The 20,984-nt window shown below is 21.3% G+C and overlaps 2 protein-coding genes across 3 annotated transcripts in view; one reads left to right on the top strand and one right to left on the bottom strand.

Moving 5' to 3' along the window:
• The window catches only part of LOC122504572 (putative Dol-P-Glc:Glc(2)Man(9)GlcNAc(2)-PP-Dol alpha-1,2-glucosyltransferase), a 181,922-nt gene that overhangs the window by 130,094 nt on the left and 30,844 nt on the right, over window positions 1-20,984 (top strand). The window lies entirely within an intron of this gene.
• LOC122504571 (excitatory amino acid transporter 1-like) overlaps window positions 1-20,984 on the bottom strand; it is a 53,322-nt gene that overhangs the window by 31,407 nt on the left and 931 nt on the right. The window contains exon 2 of the mRNA XM_043615734.1: window positions 6,068-6,788. Within this exon, the coding sequence (XP_043471669.1) occupies window positions 6,068-6,087 (20 nt within the window). The 5' untranslated portion in view covers window positions 6,088-6,788. The remainder of the gene's footprint in view (window positions 1-6,067; window positions 6,789-20,984) is intronic.

Below are 20,984 nucleotides of genomic sequence, written 5' to 3'. Positions count from 1 at the left end.
AAAATTAAATCGTTTTTGAAGGATTTATTAAAATTTTAGAATATAATTGAATTTTTTCATGAAATTTTATTGAAATTTTGGTTGAAAATAATTGAATTTTTGCAAAAAATTTTACTATGTATAATTATAAAAATAATTGAATTGTTTCGAAGAATTTATTAAAATTTTAGAAAATAATTGAATTCTTACAAAAAATTTTATTAAATTTTTTGAAAATATGAACAATAATAATTAATTATGTAATTAATAAGTGAGTTTTTAAAAATTTTGATCATGAAATTATTCAAAAATAATTATTAATTAAATAAAATTGAATTAGATTAAATTAATTAAATTTAAAAATTATTATTAATATCGTTATTACTTTTACGTTTTGCATAGTTTTATTTAAGAAATTTCAATTAAAATTTAATAGTTATACCTAAAAAATTTTCTCTTTCAAGAAGAAAATTTTTTTTTATTTTTTTAAGATAAAAAAAAGTAAATTCTTTTTTCCTGGATGAAATTATTTTTTAATTCTAAGTGTCAGGGGTCGAAAATTATTCGAGACATTACTGATGCACTAATCCACCCACAATTTTCTTGTCCCTTTTGCTTTAAAGATGCGCTTTAGAGAATTTCTCTCTCTTTCTATACTTACGGGATGGTCACAACAACATTTATTATTATAAACTATGATGGCCGTGATTATTATTCGTCGCACACTTCCGTGTGAATATATATTAAGAAAAAAAAAATGTTCGAGACACATTGAATAGTTAAACATACTGTGACAAATGAAATCGACTCAATGAGATCTCGTATTGCGATTACAAGCATTTATGCAATAATTAGTCGTCTACTTTAATATTTATAACTTTTGTAATAATTGCTCTCGCATGCTATGAAAATTCAAACGATTATTCATTATTACAAAGCTCTGCGATGTTTTTCTAATTAATCTTCTATTTCTCTCACTCTTTTTCTGTCTCTCTTTGCATCTCACATTTTTAAATAAAATTGACAAATCATTTTATGTCAAAAAAAAAATTGATATATTGCAAAAAATTAAATTTATTAACAAATGAATAAAAATTGATTCATTTATATTTTATTCATTTAATATTTTATTATTAAAATACTTTTAATATTTATTATTAACTTATTTACTTAAACAATTTACGGTTGTATTGTTTATATTTTATTAAACAAATATTAATAAATTTATTTATATTTTTTATAATATTCATTAATATATATAATAGAAATGTAGAAACAAACATTTTAAGAGTTAAATATAACCTAAACAATTATTTCTACTCGGTTCGCTTTTTGGTTTTTTGGAATTTAAATTTCGCGCCTTTTTAACTCTGTGAGTTGCCGTCCAGATGGCATGAAAGTTCTCTCACAAGCGGAATGAACTGAACGAACCAATTTTAATTATTAAAAATATTATTTTTTACTATTAATTTTGTAGTATTAATTAAAAATTAATTCATTCAAAATGAATGAATGAATGAATTAATTAATTAGAAATTAGTAAAGTTCAATATTCTTGAAATAATTTCTAAAGATAAAGAAATGACTTATTTTGCATTGTTTTGATAAATAATTTCTGTAAGGTTGTTGTACAATTATTTTCAATTTGGCCGCTTGGTTTAATTTTAACGAACGATGAAACAAAACATTAGAAGTTGGCATGAGTTTGTAACACGTGTTTTAACTCGAATGACGAGGCCGTAATAATTTCAAAAAAAAAATAATAAAATAAGTGTACGATGCGCGATAATTTCTGAAATTTTATCCGTTGACAGTAACACGTTCTATTTCCTCATTTTGCAATACACTAGTTGTCAACAAAAAATGAAAACAAACGGAAATTATTGTCACCAACAATTTACTGTCACCTTAGCGGAAATGAATTTTAACTGTAGTGGCATAAATTTACATATATATATATTTATTGTAAAATACACACAGAGAATTAATTTTCTTTTTCCTTCTTAAAATTATTGTTCGAGTATTTCAAATAATAATAATAACAACAACAAAATAATAATCACATTAAATAATTATTCAAAATTTAGTGGATTTAAAAATATTTTCAAAAATAAGACAGGAGATTTAATAAAAAAGATATAGGAAAAATAAATTATATTTAGAATAGAAAAATTGAATTTTTTCATTGTTAAAATTTTTTTTTAATATTATAAATAATATTTATAAATTATAATAATAGTAATAACAAAAAAGACAAAAAAAATAGATGAAAAACTGATTAGAAACGATCGAGAAATCTTTTTGACCAGAAGAAATCTTTTTTGATTCAAAAAAGTTTTGATTAAAAAAAAACATTTTATATGAAAAAAAATATTATCCAACAGAGTTTCTTTGATTTAAACTACAAAAATTTTTAATTAAAAAAAAGTTTTCTCGTACTAAATCAAGGGGAATGAAAAATAAAAAGTAAATCTTGATAATAAAGAGAGAGAAATAACAGAAAAATTTATATAATTTTATTGAAAGGAATATTGTTTAAAAAAGAATTCGTTTCTTTTCATTTTTTTTCCTTACAAAAAAAAATGAAGGAAAATTTAATTAAAACTCACGGATTGAATAGTAATGAGGGGGAGGAGAGAAGAAGAGGGGGGGAGATCGATTTCCATCTTAGACGAATGCAATGTTAATTTGGAGAGAGGCTCCTTGAGATATTCAGTATTCTATCGATTTGAATAATTTGCTCCAATTGCGCACATGCATTTACGCACTTAGGCTCTCTATTTGTCTGTGTGTATATGAAAAGCATCCATCAAAGTTTGAAAACCATTTCATTTTCTGAATTCGTTCGTTAAAATCAGTTTGTGTATTCACTTGAAAGTGATTGCGCATGTTTGAAAGTGGAGGGAAAAAAAAATTTACTTTTTTCTCTCTGTGCAATCTTCCATTTCGTTTATTTTCTAGATTATGGTAAAACGTAATTAGGAAAATTAGATAAATGTAATAATTTGATTTTGAATAAAAATTGTGTGTCCCTCGTCCCTTTAAATGTATAGAAAGAAAAAAAATTTAGAGGTGAATATTCTTTCAAGAATTATTTCCATTTTGTTCGCTTTCTTGTTTTTTGAAATTTGAATTTCGCGCCTTTTAACTCTCTGACTTGCCGTCCAGATGGCATGAAAGTTCTCTCACAAGCGCAATGAATTGGACGGAATATAAGAACTTTTAATTCAACAAAGATTATATTGTGTCAAGTATTAATTATTTATAGTCAATAATTATATTGTTAATAAATAATTACTATTAGTAAAAATATTAATGTTATTAATACCTATAATTAAAGTAAATTGAATTAATTTTTAAACTAAATTAAATTAATTGAACTCAAAAATGATTATTACTATACTTTTTATCATTACTACTTTTACGTTTTACATAGTTTAATTTTAAGTTTCATATTAATTTTATTAAATGGTAATTATTTATTATTTATTTTACAGGGTTGCCACGCAGCCTGGAAAACCTGGAAATGTCAGGGAATTTTATAAACCTTGAAAACTCCTGGAAAAATCAGGGAATTTTGATCAGAATCCTGGAAAATTATTGTTTTCTAAAGTTATTGTGTTTATTCTTGAAATCTAATTTTTCTTAAAAATTTGATTAAAATTCATCAAAGAAATTCAATTATTTTAAAAAGCCTTCCTATAATTTATTTATTAGAATTTAAGTATTATTATTATTTTCAATACATTTTTAATTACATTTCTGGAAAAAATTAAATTATTTTCAAAAATTTTATAGAAATTCTTTTTAACAATTCAATTTTTTTTTCTAAATAATTTTAATAAAATTTTTTGTAGAAATTTAATTAATTTCAATAATTTATCAAAATTTAATTATTTTTAATATATCTACTATTTCAAGAAAATTTTACAAAAGAATTCAATTATTTAAAAAGAAATATTAAAATTCGTCTCAAGAATTCAATAATTTTCAAAAGTAATAAAATTCTTCGCAGTAATTCAATTATGGTTAAAAGTTTAAAAAAATTATTATCAAAATTTCAATTATCTTTATAAATAATAAAATTTTTCTTCAAAATTCAATTATTTTCAAAAATTTTTAATAAAATACTTGGCAAAATTTCAATTATTTTCAAAAACTTTTCTCAATTCAATCAAATTTTTTACAGAGATTGAATTATTCTTAATACAATTTTAATCTAATATCTCTAAAAATGTAATTATTCTTAAAAATTTTATTAAAACTCATCAAAGAAATTCAATGAAATTCTTTTTAACAATTCAATTTTTTTCAGAATAATTTTAGTAGAAATTTAATTAATTTCAATAATTTATAAAAATTCAATTATTTTCAATATCTACTATTTCAATAAATTTCACAAAAGAATTCAATTATTTAAAAATAAATATTATTAAAATTTGTCCCAAGATATTAAAATAATAAAATTTTTCTCCAAAATTCAATTATTTTCAAAAATTTTTTTTAAATTCTTGTCAAAATTTCAATTATTTTCAAAAACTTTTCTCAATTCAATCAAATTTTTAACAAGGATTCAATTATTTTTAATACAATTTTAATCTAATTTTTCGAAAAATTAATTTATTATTAAAAATGTTATTAAAATTCGTCAAAAGAATTTTAATTGCCTATTTAAAAATTTGTTGATAAAATTCTTTATGAGAATTCAATTGTAAAAAACATTCAATTCTTCAATAAATTATTTATTTTTGTATTTAAATAATTGAATTCTCGTAGAATTTTCTAATAAAAATTGATTTAAATATGAATTTCAGTTAAAATTTTAGATAATAATTGAATATTAAACTCTCTAAATTTGAATTAGTAAAAATCGTTTCTACTAATTTAATAATAAAATTTACTACTTCAAAAGCAAAATGTCAGTCACTAATTCCAATTAGTAAACATTTTTACTAATTCAAATTTAGAGAGAAAATATTATAGCTGAATTTTTAGAAATAATTGAATTTTGAAAAGGTTTCAAATTATAATCTTTGAATGTTTGAATTTTTCATACTTTTAACTGAAAATTGTGTAAATTTAATTTTTTTGAAAAAGTTTAATTGAATCTTTTTTAAGTTATTTAAAGTTTTTATTTTCTAATATTTGAAAAATTTCAGAATAATCAATGAAATTTTGTAAACTTGAATTGTAAACAAACGGATTTGAAAATTTTCAAATAAATCTTTCAAAAATTATTAAAAATAATTAATTTCAAGGAGAATTTTAGTTAAAAATAATTCTGGAAAAAAATAATTGAATTAAAGTGATGAAAGTAATTTTTAATATGTTATAGTAACAATATTCTTATAATATATAAATAATGATTTTATCAGTTGGTCATTATTAATTAATATAATTTGTTTAATTTCAAAGAAGTTTGAATTAAAATTTATTAAAAATCTTCCATGTATTTGTAAAAATTTATTGAAATTATTTAATTTTGTAGAATATAAATGTAGTTTTAAAAACCTGGAGAAATTCCGTTCTTGAACCTGAAAATGTCATGGAATTTGAAATAAGCAAAAACGTGGCAACCCTGATTAACTACTTAGAAATCTGTGATAACGAAATATATTGTAAATTAACTTAAGGTTAGACCAATTTTGAGAAAAATGTTACTATCTGGCTAATATTTGCTGCCCTCCCCCCTTGTGAATATAATAAAAATCCTAAACCTCGAATTTAAATATTTCCTCAAGAATGATTTGCATTTTGTTCGCTTTCTTGTTTTTTGGAATTTGAATTTCGCGCCTTTCTACTCTCTAAATTGCCGTCTAGATGGCATGAAAGTTCTCTCACAAGCGAAATGAACTTGTTCGGTGTATAAGTACTACTATTAATAACAAAGACTCTTCAGTAAATTGTTCCCTGAAAATTTATAAATGTTTTTCGAAACTTTATTTTTATTATTTAGAAATCGTTTTTAAAGAAACGAGTTTCTTTACCAGACGGATTATATGTTTCAAGTATAATTTTTCTTTTTTTCTGGTGTTGCTAAATGCTTGAAGGGAAAAGGTAAAAGTAAAAAGTGCAAGTAAATACGTACAACTCAGTGGCGACTTCCATGTTTATTTCCGCGGATCCTGACGAGACGCTCTGAGCCCGTTCACATGGACTGTGACTTCCGGTTGACCGGAAGTGCCGTGCGACGCGCTTTAATGGGGACGTGCGACGACGAGGTTGGAAAAAAAATGGCGGTCACTGATATGCTTCAGAGACAACGAAGATAAAGCAATATATATATATTTTGTTATCCTTCTCTCTTTCACTCTGCAGTAGACGAGAGAGCCTATATTATTGTGATGATTGGAGTCGATGGTTATCCGTGGCTGTTGGTTTTATCTCCGGTCCTGTCAGTAGGAGAGGATGTGTGTTGATGGGGCTCTCAATCTGTGCCACCTTGGGTGGTACGATTAGCTATGGCGATACTCTGATCTCCCCTACGACGATCCCTTCCTGCCTACCGTTTGTGCGGGGCCAATCTTTATAGTATCACAAATACCCGAGTATATAATACTATACTATGAACCCATCGAAACTAACCAGCCATTGTTTGCGCTCGTTCAAGTTTAGCTTTCCTCCGATCACTTTCTAGATGACTTGACGTCGACTACGACAACGACAACGACGACACTCCCTATCGTATATTCTGCTTGATCGGACTTCTTTTCTCAAATTACCACCTTCGCTCTATAAGTAGTATTTCTCTCGATTGCTCAGAAAATCTTTTTCTTCTTCTCCTTCTTCTTCTTCTTCCCCCACGCGACCTTCAGAATTCATTTTTGTTATTGGATATTGTCACAATTACTTTTAAGGGTTGCATCCGAAGCAGATGGACCACTTGATTTAAGATTGGACCAATTTTCAGAAAAATTTTACTTTCTCCCACCCCCTCCCCCTTGTGAGTGCAAAATCTCGAATTTAAATATTTCCCCAAGAATTATTTCCACTTTATTCGCTTTCTTGATTTTTGAAATTTGAATTTCGCGCCTTAAAACTCTGAGACTTGCCGTCCAGATGGCATGAAAGTTCTCTCACAAGTGAAATGAACTGGACCGAATATAAGTAGGCAATGATTTATTTTTATTCAAGATTCTGTTTTATGTAACAGGCGCGGAATTTTAACTCACAAAACATGTACTTTTTTACAAATTTATGACACTAAAAGCTACTCTCTAAATCTGAATATGTGAAAATTCACATATTTGTACGTTATAAGTCGTCTTCTCGATCAATAAGTGCATATACACTTATAATAAGTGAAATTTCACTCAGAATAAGTGAAAAATTCACTTATTTATAAGTGTATATGCACTTATTGATCGAGAGGACGACTTATAACGTACAATAAGTGAAATTTCACATATTCAGATTTAGAGAGTACTTTTTTCAATGTTTTTTTTCCAAAATTTGAACTACTTTAAAATCTAAATTCGCCAATAGTTGAAGTAAAACAGTTATTAATTAATTATTGATAAATATTGTTCTTAGAAACAATTCAAAATTTTTTTGCAAGAATTCAATTATTTTCACAAATAATTAAATACTTTGCTGAAATTCAAATATTTTTAAAATCTACAATTTGAATAAAATTTCTCAAAAGAATTTAATTATTTAAAAAAAAAATTAATAAAATACTTCGCAAAAACAAGTTTAATTATTTACAAAAATTTTAATAAAATCCTCGCAAGAATTAAATTATTTTTACAAATAAAAAAATTTATCACAGGAATTCAATTATCTAAGGGGAGGGACCGGTGAAATTTAAACCCTTCGAGAATTACGTTATTAAAAGGGGATAATTTTATTTACTGGCATTATTTAGGATCCACATTTATTCTACATAGTTAAAATTAAAAAAAAAAAATTTTAGACATTTTGGAAATTTTATTTTTTGGAAAATATAATAATGAAAATAATGAATAATGAAGAATCCATACGATTGATTATTCAGAATCATAAGAAAAGCCTATAAAAAATTTGGCAACGTGAAATAATAAAAAAATGTGGAAGTAGTTGAATTTTTTAAAAACTACTAGTAAAATTTGAGCCAATCAAAAATGACCATTTTTAGGGGTATCAACATTTTTTTACACTTTTACAATACTTACAATTATATTACACTGTAAAAAAATTAATAAAAGTTATTTTTAACTGATTTAAAATTTTTTTCTATTTTTCAAAGAATTTAATTTTTTGAAAAAATCAAAATTTTTGAAAATCCATACGATTGATTGTTTAGAATTATGAAATAAGTATATTAAAAAATCGGCAATAAAAGTTACAAGAGTAGTTCAAATTTTTATTTTTTGAAAATTTTGATATTTATTTCAAAAATTATTAACTAATTAAATTTTTTTAATTTTTTGAAACATAGGAATTTAAAATAATAATATTTGTTAGAAGAACCATTAACCGTCAATAAACAACAAAAATTTAGATGAGTAGAAATTTTACCGGTCTCTCCCCTTAAAAAAATTACTGAAATTCGTTGCAAGAATTCAATTTCTTTATAAATAAAAAAATTTTCACAGGAATTCAATTATTTAAAAAAATTTACTGAAATTTGTTGCAAGAATTCAATTATTTTTATAAATAATAAAATACTTCACAGATATTTAATTATTTATAAAAATCTACTGAAATTCATTGCAAGAATTCAATTATTTTCATAAATAAAAAAAAGTTTCACAGGAATTCAATTATTTAAAAAAAATTACTGAAATTCGTTGCAAGAATTCAATTATTTTCATAAATAATAAAATACTTCACAGATATTCAAATTTTTTTAAAAATTTACTGAAGTTCGTTGTAACAATTCAATTATTTTTACAATTATAATAAAATTCCTCACACGATTTCAATTAGTTTTAATACAATTTTAAATGAATTACTCGAAAAATGTAATTATTTTCAAAAATTTTATTAAAATTTTTAGAAAAATGTCAATTATTTACATAATTTTGATAACATTATTTACATGTATTCAATTCGAAAAAAATAATCATTTATTCTATCAATTATTTATTTTATTATTTATTTTCTAGTAATTTTAATTTCTAGTAATTTTTATTAAATTAAAATCTTTAAGAAAATGAAAAAATATAATAAATATTAGTAGAAATTAATAGATATTTATAATTGTAAATTTTATAATAATTATAATTAAAAATAATAATTATCTAAAATATAATTTTGATCAATAATAATTTTTTATTCTTTAGTGGTGAATTTTTTTTTTCAATTAGAGAAACGAATTAGACCTATATAAAATTGTGAGACACAAGTGACTATAATATATGGACAGTATAAACAGGATGTGAGGGATTTTTTTTCTTTCTGGAATTTTAACTGACATTTTATTAGTCGATTTACAAATTACTGAAAACAATGCCTTCAGTAATTCTGTCTAGAATTTCTAAATTGTCTAGAACAAAGTTTCTCAAATTACATCATGTTAATTATCTTAACGCCTGGGTAAATTAGTCGTTTACGTTATAATGGTTTTGTGCGACCATAGATAGAATAGACTGTGGGAATATATTTATATTGTTATACGCATTCCTATTTTCTAAATAATAAAAATGTCTTTTTATTTTTTTTTCTTTTCTTTTTGAAAATTTAAATATTTATTTTACTGAATATGAATATTTTAATTTTATATAAAAAGAATTGAAAATAATTGTTTTAAATATTATTTTTAAATTACAATATATTATTTATTAATAAAACAATATTTATTACTCTATAGACAAAAATTTCTTTCTGCATATTTTAGAAATTAATTTATATATATTTTTCAAAATTCTTTCACTTTTCGGGTTAGTATTTTTTTAACTATAAATTTAAAAAACTTTTTTTACTATAAAGACAAAAGGTCTCTTTTTACTATAAAGACAGAAAAGATTTTTTTATAAACACAACAAAGCTCTTTATACTATAAACAAAAAAGCTTTTTTACTATATAAAGAAAGAAAAGTTTTTTTTTACTATAAACACAAAAAACATTTTTTACCATAAACAAAAATGCCTTTTCCACTATAAAGGCATGAAAGTTTTTTTTTTACTCTGAGCAAAAGAAAGCTTCTTTTACTATAAGCATAAAAATATTTTTTTACTATAAACACAAAAAACATTTTTTACCATAAACAAAAATGCCTTTTCCACTATAAAGACATAAAAGTTTTTTTTTACTCTGAGCAAAAAAAAAGCTTCTTTTACTATAAGCATAAAAATATTTTTTTACTATAAACACAAAAAATCTTTGTCCATTTTAAAGTCAAAAGATCTTTTCTACTATAAACACAAAAAAGCTTTTTTTTACTATAAAAACAAAAAGTCTTTTTCTTTCTATAAAGACAAAAGTTCTTTTTACTATAAACGCACAAAAAAGCTTTTTTTTACTACAAAAACAAAAGTTCTCTTTTTACTGTAACTACAGAAAAGTTTTTTTTACTATAAACACAAAAAAGCTTTTTGACTATAAAGACAGAAAAGTTTTTTTTACTATAAATACCAAAAATCTTTTTCTAATTATAAAAGACAAGAATTTTCTTTTTACTATAAAAACAAAAAAATCTTTTTCTACTATTGTCAGTCAAAAAAGCTTTCTTTTTACTATAAAAAACCATGAAAAGGTTTTAATCTTTCCTTATGAAACGATTATTTATCGAATTATTGTACCGTGTAACGTCTATATCATATATAAGGATCACTTTCAGATTTACTTTTTTTTATGGGGAGAGTTTTATGAAAAAAAAAAAAATGGAAAGAAAAAATGAGGTCAGAAGAATCGACAAGACTCTTGCATCGAAGAAAAGCGATGATAAAATTGAGAAAAGGAGGTTCCGATAATGGAAGTGCTACGCGACCCTAGCAAACCAAGGAAATTGGAAAAATCACGTATCCGCGGCAACCAGGACGTATTCAAGAGCGTTCAAATGTAGAAACACGAGAAGCCCAAGCGTTAAGCAACGATAAGAGAAAAACACAATTTCATTCAAAGGACATTTCGAAAATTCATCAAAAACCGGGGGAATTCATTTTTTAATTTTTATATTAAATAAAAAATTGTCTCGTTGAGAATTTATTATAAAAATGAGATATTATTTCGAACAAATTTAATTGTATATACATATTTATTTATGTATTTATTTAAATGTTTATTACTTATTTATTTATTTATTTACTTCACCGTTTAGTTATTTATTTACTTTTTTATTTCTTATTCGCCTATTTACTTACTTATTTATTCACTTAACTGATTACTTATTACTTATTACTAAAATTGTTCGCAAAAATGCAATTATGTTCAAAATTTTTTTTTAAATTCTCATAAAAATTTTAATTATCTTTAGAAATAATTAAATTCTTCTCCGAATTCAATTATTTTCCAAAATTTTCCAAAAGAATTCAATTATTTAAAAAGAAATTTAATAAAATTTTACACAAACTGTTAATTATTTTCAAAAAAATAATACAAATTTCACAGGAATTTCATTATTTACAAATTTTTTTTTTTCATAAATTCGCAATCATTCAATTATTTTTATACATAATGAAAAAATTTAACGGGAATTCAATTATTTTCGTAAATAATAAAATTATTTTTAGGAATTCAATTATTTTCATAAATAATAAAACTCATTGCAGAATTTCAATTATTTTGAATACAATTTTAATCGAATTCTTCGAAAAAATTCTTAACCATTTTATTAAAATTTGTCAAAAGAATTCAGTTATTTAAAAATTTAGAGATGAAATTCTTTATGAGAATTCAATTTTAAGAAATATGCAATTATACAATAAATTGTAATTTTTGTATTTAAATAATTTAATTCCAGTAGAATTTTCTCATAAACATTGATTTAAAAATGGATTTCAGTTAAAATTTTAGATTATAATTGAATTTTAAAAGCAATAAAGCGTAAATTTTTAAAAATAATTGAATTTTGAAAAGGTTAGAGATTACAATCTTTGAAAATTTGAATTTTTTATATTTTTAACTAACAATTCCGTGGAATTAATTTTCTTTGAGAAACTTTAACTGCGGATTTTTTTTTTTTTTTGAAATTATTTAAAGTTTTTATTTTCTAATATATATATTTAATTGAAGGATTCACGAATAATTGAAATTTTGTAAAATTGAATATTGTAAACAAATGGATTTGAAAATTGTCAAAGAACTCTTTCGAAAATTATTAAAAATAATCGATTTATAGAAGAATTTTAGTTAAAAATACGAAAAGAAAATTCAAATTTTTAAAAGTTACAAATTATAATTGCAAAAATTCAATTATTTTCAAGAGTAAAAATTAAATATTCGCAAAAATTAAATATTGTTCAAAAGTAATAAAATTCTTCTTAGGGATTCAATTATTTTCACAAATAATAAAACTCATTGCAGAATTTTAATTATTTTTAATAAAATTTTAATCGAATTTCTCGAAAAGTGTAATTATTCTTAAAATTTTTATTACAATTCGTTGATAGAATTCAATTATTTGAAAATTTGTTTATAACGATTCTTTATGGGAATTGAATTTTAAGAAACATTCAATTATTCAATAAATTATTTATTTTTGTATTTAAATAATTGAATTCTATAGTAGAATTTTCTAATAAAAATTGATTTAAAAATTAATCTCATTTAAAATTTTAGGTAATAATTAAATATTTAAAGCAATATAGCGTGGATTTTTAAAAATAATGGCATTTTGAAATGAATTTTTTTTGAAAAAGTTTAATAGAAATTTTTTAATACTATTTGAAGGTTTTATTTTCAAATGTTTATTTAATTGCAGAATTTACGAATAATATTGAAATTTCATGAAATTGAATATTGTAAACAAATGGATTTGAAAATTGTCAAAGAACTTTTTCGAAAATTAGGTATTAAAAATAATTTATCTAAAGTAGAATTTTAGTTAAATATTTTTGAAAATAATAATTGATATCAAAATCGTTTACGTATTTGTTTACCTATTAATTGATTTACTTAACCGTTTAATTATTTATTTACCTATTTATGTATTTATTTACTCGTTTACTTACTGTTTTTATTTGTTTACTTTTACATTTATTTACTGCCTTATTTACTTATTTATTTTTTTTATATATTTACTTATTAGTTTTCTTATATGTTTACTTATGTATTTACTTATTTATTTATTTACTTACTTAATTATTTATTTACTTATTTACTTAAAAAATTAAGAACCCTCCCTCTCCTCGAAATAAACAATTTTAAAAAATATTTCGAATTTACTGTTAAATGAAAGTCATTTACTTTTGAGAGGTTGTAAAATTTATTATAATCTTTATAAACTCAGCAAAAATTGTAGGAAGTTGAGATAGTGGAAAGTTAAGGTAAAGAAAAAATATGATCCTAGATAAAAGTTAATAGATTATAACACTAAAGGAATATTCGCTCGTCTGGATAAGGTCAAGGATTTTAAAAAAGTTATTTTCATAAAATTCATTCAAAATATTTTTCTCAAGTGATTAAAAACTTTTAAAAAAAATTATTTTATTTCTAAATATAATGGAACAATTTTGTTTCTTAATATTTTAATAGAAATAAATTTTTCCCGTAATATTTAATATTAAACATTAATAATTATTAAAAAAAAATGAGAAAAAAGATCATGATAATTAAAATAATTGGAATTCAATATTATATTTTATATTTAATCTATTTAATGTATTTGTTCAATGTTTTTCTGAAATATCTGTATTTATTGAATAATAATATTAAAAATATTGAAAAACTATTGAAATTTGATATCATTTGAAAATTTAATTTCAAAATTGTAATGAGTGAAGTCATATGAAAATCTTGCTTTCTCGAGCTTGCAAGATATGCAGACAATTTACGGGTGGATGATCTTCCACTTGTGTACCCAGTGTAGAGATGACATTATCATTTGTGTCATCATCAATTTACTCGATTAATGAAAAAGTTTGTTTTTCTACATTTTTTTTTTGCGCAAATTGTCATCATGCATATGAATTAAAACTTTTTATTAAAATATCCTTGCATTCATTTGTAATGACAATGTATAGGCACATTTACATAATCCGATATTATAATCTCCGGAGAATTTAATTTTTTTTAATTTCTCATTTATTTTCATGTAATTTTTTTTACATCGTGTATATATATAAAATTTTCTTTAAGTAATAATTTTGCTACTGATTTCGAGTTAATTGAAAAATATTTGCATTTTTTTTGTCTTCCATTAAAGTACAATGAGGAATGATTTGTTTGGTTTAAATAGTCAAATGTGACTGTCCGCGACAAAAGGGACCTTAGCTCCATGTAAATACATAGGAGCTAAGGTCCCTTTTGTCGCGGACAGTCACAAATATTTGGCTAATTATCTAATAAATGTTTTCTTGAATCAAATGATTTTTATTTCATTTTAATATTTTTTAATTTCAATCAATAAGAAAAATTACTTGCAAATTATATGGTTAATATTAATATTAATTTCGTTTATTTTTATTAGAAAAACTGAATTTTATTATTTATTTAAATCTCATTTTCTATGTAGAATGAAAAAATTAATTTTCATGAATAAATTTTGTTCTAATTAGTAGATACCAAATTTAATTATAAATTTAATAATAATAAATATACTAAACAATTAATATGTGATAGTATGTTTGTAAGAAAAATAAAATTAAAAATTTATTTACATTTTCTATAATTTTGCATTAATAAAGGAATCTTTTTTTTAATTTTGAAAGATAATATTTTTGTTAATTAATGTTATAATTTAAATAACTTTTCTAATTTTAAATATTAAATAATTTAATTTCCACATAAAATTTTATTAAAATTTTTATGAATAATTGTACTTTTATAAACAAATTTTATAAAATTTTTGAAAATAATTAAATTCTTATAAAGAATTTTATGAAAATTTCGGATAATAATTCATTTTTTTCGAAAAATTTTATTAAATGTATTGAAAATAATAAAATTTCTTGAAAAAATTGTATTATTTATAAACATAATGATTAAATTCTTTCAAGAAGTGTTATTAATATTGTGTGGAAAAATAATTGAATTTCATCAAAAAGTTATATTATTTATGAAAATAATAATTGAATTCTTTCGAGTTTATATTTTTATTATTATTTATTATTATTTATCTTTATTAAAATTGTAATTGAAAATAATTGAATTCTTGTGCAGAATTCTATTAAAATATTTGAATATAATTGAATTATTCCGAAGAATTTTATTTAAATTTTTCACAATAATTGAATCATTTCAAAAAGTTTTATTAAAATTGTATTAGAAATAATTGAATTCCTATAGAGAAATTTATTATTTATGAAAATAATTAAATTTTTCTAATGATTTTCACTTAGTTTCTTAAATAATTGAATTCTTGAGAAAGATTTTATTACAATTTTTGGAAATAATTGAATTTTTAAATCATTTTATGAAAATTTAAAAGAATACCTAATAATTTAATTAATTAGAATAATTATTTAAATAATGGAATTATTCTGGTATTAAAAACAATTCCAAGATGAATTGAATTGAATTTTTTTAAATGATTAGAATAATAATTCCTGTGAAAAATGTTTGTAATTTGTAAAAATAATTGAATTCTTGCGAAAGATTTTATTAAACTTTTTGGAAATAAATTAATCTTTTTTAATCATTTTATGAAATTTAAAAAAATTATTAAAATAGAATAATGTTTTTAAAAAAATAAAAATTGTATTAAAATTAAAAATAATTGAATTCTAACAATGAATTTTATTATTTATGAAAATAATTGAATTCTTCCAACGAATTTTATTGAGTTTCTTAAATAATTGAATTTTTTTTAATCAATTATGAAAATTCAGAAGAATAATTCAATTATTCAGAATCAGTTATTTAAATTACGTTAAATATAATTGAATTAGAATTTTTTTAAAATTGTATTAAAAATAATTGAACTCCTGTTAAAAATTATATTATTTTTTAAAAATAATTGAATTTTTCCAACGAATTTCATTGATTTTTTTTTAAATAATTGAATTTTTTTTAATCAATTATGAAAATTCAGAAGAATAATTCAATTATTCAGAATCAGTTATTTAAATTACGTTAAATATAATTGAATTAGAATTTTTTTAAAATTGTATTAAAAATAATTGAATTCCAGCGATGAATTTTATTATTTATGAAAATAGTTCTCATAATGAATGTTATTAAGATTTTTGAAAATAATTAATTTTGTTTTAATTGAAAATAATGAATTAGATAAATATAAAACTGCATTAAAAATATTTGAATTTAATTAAAATTGCATATAGAATATATAATGGAATTATTGTTTTTTCGAAGAGGTTTATTAAAATTTTATCAAATATAATTGAATTCCTGCTAAGTATTTTATCAGTTATGAAAATAATTGAATTCTTGCCACGAATTTTATTAAAATTTTTGAAAATAATTGAATTATTTCGGAGAGTTTCAATAAAATTTTTGAAAAAGTAATAAATAATATTAATAATTAATTAGTTAGTGGATAGAATAAGTGGATTAATAATAATTTAACAAATAATAGCAAATTGAATACCGCGTTTCAGTAATAATAACTAATTATTTAATTAATTCGAGTATTAAAATTATATAATAATTAATAACTAAGTTTTTTTTTATTTTTTTTCACTTTGTTGTTAAAATTTTTTTAAATTTAAAAGAAAATTTTGTCCCAGTAATTCATCATTTGGTTAATGAACCAAGCGTACCGTGTATGATTGATAATATTATTGTCAGTGCACGTTTAATAATAGTAAACCCGTGACTCCCGTTACATGATTAGACAAATCTAATATTGTCTCGGTTGCAAAATCGTAAAATCTTATTGTACCGATAGCTCATGATAATAATAGTCACTTGTAGTCGCTACTATTGCAAACTCTCGACAAGTGTATTGACCAAAAAAAAAAAAAAAAAAAAAAAAGCGCAATATCTGACATATCATCGACTAGAACTAGTGCTTGCACCAGTTCCAAAGGATTAACGATTAGTAAATAGGTCGCTTTTACTCTCCCGTTTTTGAGTGGAAAAAAGCTTTCATCTATAGTTCACCGCGTGAGCCCATTTTTTTCCCTAATGTCGAATGACGAAACTTTTTTTTTCTGTGTCATGACAACAACAAAAAAAAAAAAAAAAAATAAAAATAGTCAAGAAGTTTTTCTCATCCTTTGTGAATTTTCTTGTTTTCCTTTCTTTTCATTCCCGTTGGTATTGCTTTTCAAGAGTTGGACCGCGCGCAATTATTGCACACAACTATTCCCTGGTACGTCGTCGAGAAAAGCGGATATTAAAGGGGATACGATAGACAAAAAAAAAGAAAGAAAGAAACTAGACATCACACACCCCTATAGAGATATACTATGCCCCCTCTTCTCTAAGCCGCCTAAAATTACCTGATAATTTAATTTTCTCCCTTTTCCATTTGTTACTTCACTTAGGGACTTTTGCTAGTGCTTATAAGAGGGAACTTTTTTTTTTCTTACACACACTGGGGTGAATGACAATAGATTGTAAGAGTGCCGTTAAAAATGAATAAATTTTTCTGGCAAAAAAAAAAAAAATTTCTTTATATTAACGTTTTCTTTGCGAGGACAAATGTTTTCATCAGATTCTAACGTTTTACGTATGAATATATTTATTTTTACATATTATCATTTTTCTTGAGTTTTTATTTATTATTTATTTTATTATTCGCTATTTATTTTATTGTTTATTATTTATTTTATTATTCACTATTTATTTTATTGTTTATTATTTATTTTATTATTCACTATTTATTTTATTGTTCATTATTTATTTTATTATTCACTATTTATTTTATTGTTCATTATTTATTTTATTATTCATTTTTTATTTTATTGTTTAATTAATTTATTATTGATTGTATTATTTGTTTACTTTATTTTTTATTGCTCTCGAAATTTAAATTAGTAAACATGTTTACGAATTTACTAAAATTATTTATTTATTAGTAACTTCAAAACAAGAATTATATTAAGATCTAAAAACTGACTTTTAACAAAAAGAAAAAATACTTTAAGTACATTATTAAAAACTATTGAATAAAACTCGTTAGTAATATTATTTTTTTAACTACTAGTTAACTAAAAATACTAAAAACTAAAAATAACTAAAAATACTAATAATTAAAAATACCTGTAGTTAAAAATGGTAAGTAGGTAAAAATGCTAAGTAGTTAAAAATACCAATAGTTCAAAATACCAGTAGTTAAAAATATCAATAGTCAAAAATACCATTAATTAAAAATACCTATAGTTTAAAATACCAGGTAGCAGAAAATGCCAACAGTTAAAAGTACCAGTAGTGAAAAATACTAGTAGTTAAAAATTCAAGTAGTTAAAAATTCAAGTAGTTAAAAATTCAAGTAGTTAAAAATACAAGTGATTAAAAATACCAGTAATTGAAGAAGATAATAAGTAAAAATTCCAGTAGTGAAAAATACTATTATACTAGTAGTTCCACTAGTAGTGGTACGTATACAAACGAATAGATAATAGAATTTGATAATTTGATAATAGAATAGAATTTTATAATAGAATGATAATTCGATTTAAATTTTACTAGGAAATAATACGAAAAATGGGAAAATATTTTTTCTACAAAAAGAATTGTTCTCGATTTCAATTAACTCATAATCAAATGCTTTATTGCTTTCTCTATGGGCACCGCGTTGGTATTCATTAAACACAAAACAATTTTCACTATCTATTCTTTATTCACTGAATTGTCACTTTGTATATGTATATATATATATATATCATGTGTGAAGAGGATTGTCCTTTACTTAATTTAATGATAACGAGGGGATTTTTTTTAACTATGATTTTTTCCATATAAAAAAACACGATTTTTTTCTTTTACTTTTCATTTTATTTTATTATGATATTCCACTTTGTTTCATTTTCATTTTTAGTTTAATATTCATTTTATTTTTTGAATTTTATTTCATTCTATTTCATTTTATTTCACTTTTTTTATTTTACTTTTTGTTCTATTTTTTTATTCCACTTTTAATTCTATATTTTTATTTTATTTTTTATATTTTTATTTTAATTGAAATAAAATCGATACATTTTTATTTTATGAATTTTTTTCATGTGTTACTGAAAAAGAAATTTAATATTCCTTTGTAATGTAAATCTTTCCATTATATATTTATTTTAAGTTTCAAATATCAAAATTTTGCCTTTGTTCATATTTTTAATTTCTGTACAGAAATTTTGAATATACTGTTTTATTTGTTATTAAAAAAAAATTTAATTCTTTTGTTTAGTTTTCTATTTATTTTTTAATTCCTTTTTTTAATTTGTAATTTGGAATAGTTCTCAGTTAAGAGTTTAATGTATAGTTACTTTTTAATTTCCTTTCCTATTTTTATTTTAATATTATAATTTTTCTGAAATATATCAATTTATTTTCAGTTTTTAATTTTTATATATTATGTTTTGTTAATTTCTTTCTTAATTTTGTTATTTTAAATTAAATGTTGAATTATATAAATTTTATTTAAAGGCAAATCGAATTTAAATTATACTAAAATTATAAATTTATGTAATTAACTATTAATTCGTTTTTGTTTATTTTGACTGCAAAATTGTATTTTTTTGTATGTTTGTTTTATAGAAACGACTGCTTAATGATAATTTTGTATATTTAGTATTTGAATTTTTATTTTAACTCTATGAGATAACGTATATTTTCATTTTAAGATAACGTTGTTTAAAAAGAACTCTTTTACTAAACAAATGTGCATAGAATTTTGCACAAAAAAAGGAAAAAATTTTTTTATCCGCTCTTGACATCATACAACGTTTTTGATCTTGATAAGAGTTGATTAATGTTCGAAAGTGATAACTTGTTTTCACTGTGTTACGAAATTTATTACTCGAAGGTGACAATTTTTCTTTAATTAAATATTTTTTATAAAATTCATCGATTACATTCTTTTTTAAATTTTAATTCGATTTTTAATTTTAATGTCAATTTTATTTTCAATTTCAATTAATTTTGAATTTTATTATTTTGAATTAATTTTGAATTATTATTTTCAATTTTATTATTTTTTATTACTTTCTTTATTTTCTATTTATTTATTTTATTTTACTTTCTATTTATTTTATTTATCGTTTTATTATTCATTTTATTTTACTTTTTTATTTATTAAAACTATAAAGTTCAACAAAAATTAAAACAAAAGGGAAAAAGATGAATTATTTTTCATTTAATAACAATTTTATTGGTTTTTTTCTTTATTGCATTTCTATTTATTTTTATTATTTTTCTTACTTATTATTTATTTTATTTTTTATTTATCAAATTATAGAGTTTAACGACAAATGAAAACAAAAAGGGAATTTTTATATTTATTATTAAAATTGTAACAAAAATTAAAAACAAAAGAAAAAATATGAATCATTTGTCATGACTTTAAAAAAATTGTAAAGTTTAAGAAAAATTAAAACGAAAGAAAAAATATGAATCATTTGTCATGACTTTAAAAAAATTGTAAAGTTTAAGAAAAATTAAAACGAAAGAAAAAATATGAATCATTTGTCATTACTTTAATTACTTATTTTGTATTTTCTATTTATTTTAATTATTTTAATTATTTAATTCATTTTTTGTTTATTAAATTATTAATATTTATTATTATTTTGTTTATTGTTTATTACAGAGATTAACGACAATTATATAAAAACGGAAATTATTTTAATTTATTAAAATTGTAAATTTTAACAAAAATTGAAAGAAAAGGGAAAAATATTATTCATTTGTCATTTAATAACAATTTAATGTTTTTTTTTATTTTTTATTATTATAGTTAGTTTAATTAGGTTTAATTATGTTTAATTCTTTTCTATTCAATTATTTTTACTAATACTGAATTTAG

The sequence above is a fragment of the Leptopilina heterotoma genome, unplaced genomic scaffold, assembly GCF_015476425.1.
Source record: "Leptopilina heterotoma isolate Lh14 unplaced genomic scaffold, ASM1547642v1 Lhet_305, whole genome shotgun sequence".
NCBI classification, from domain to species: domain Eukaryota; kingdom Metazoa; phylum Arthropoda; class Insecta; order Hymenoptera; family Figitidae; genus Leptopilina; species Leptopilina heterotoma.
The sequence above is the reverse complement of the archived record's forward strand: the minus strand, read 5'-3'. Positions and strand labels throughout refer to the sequence as shown.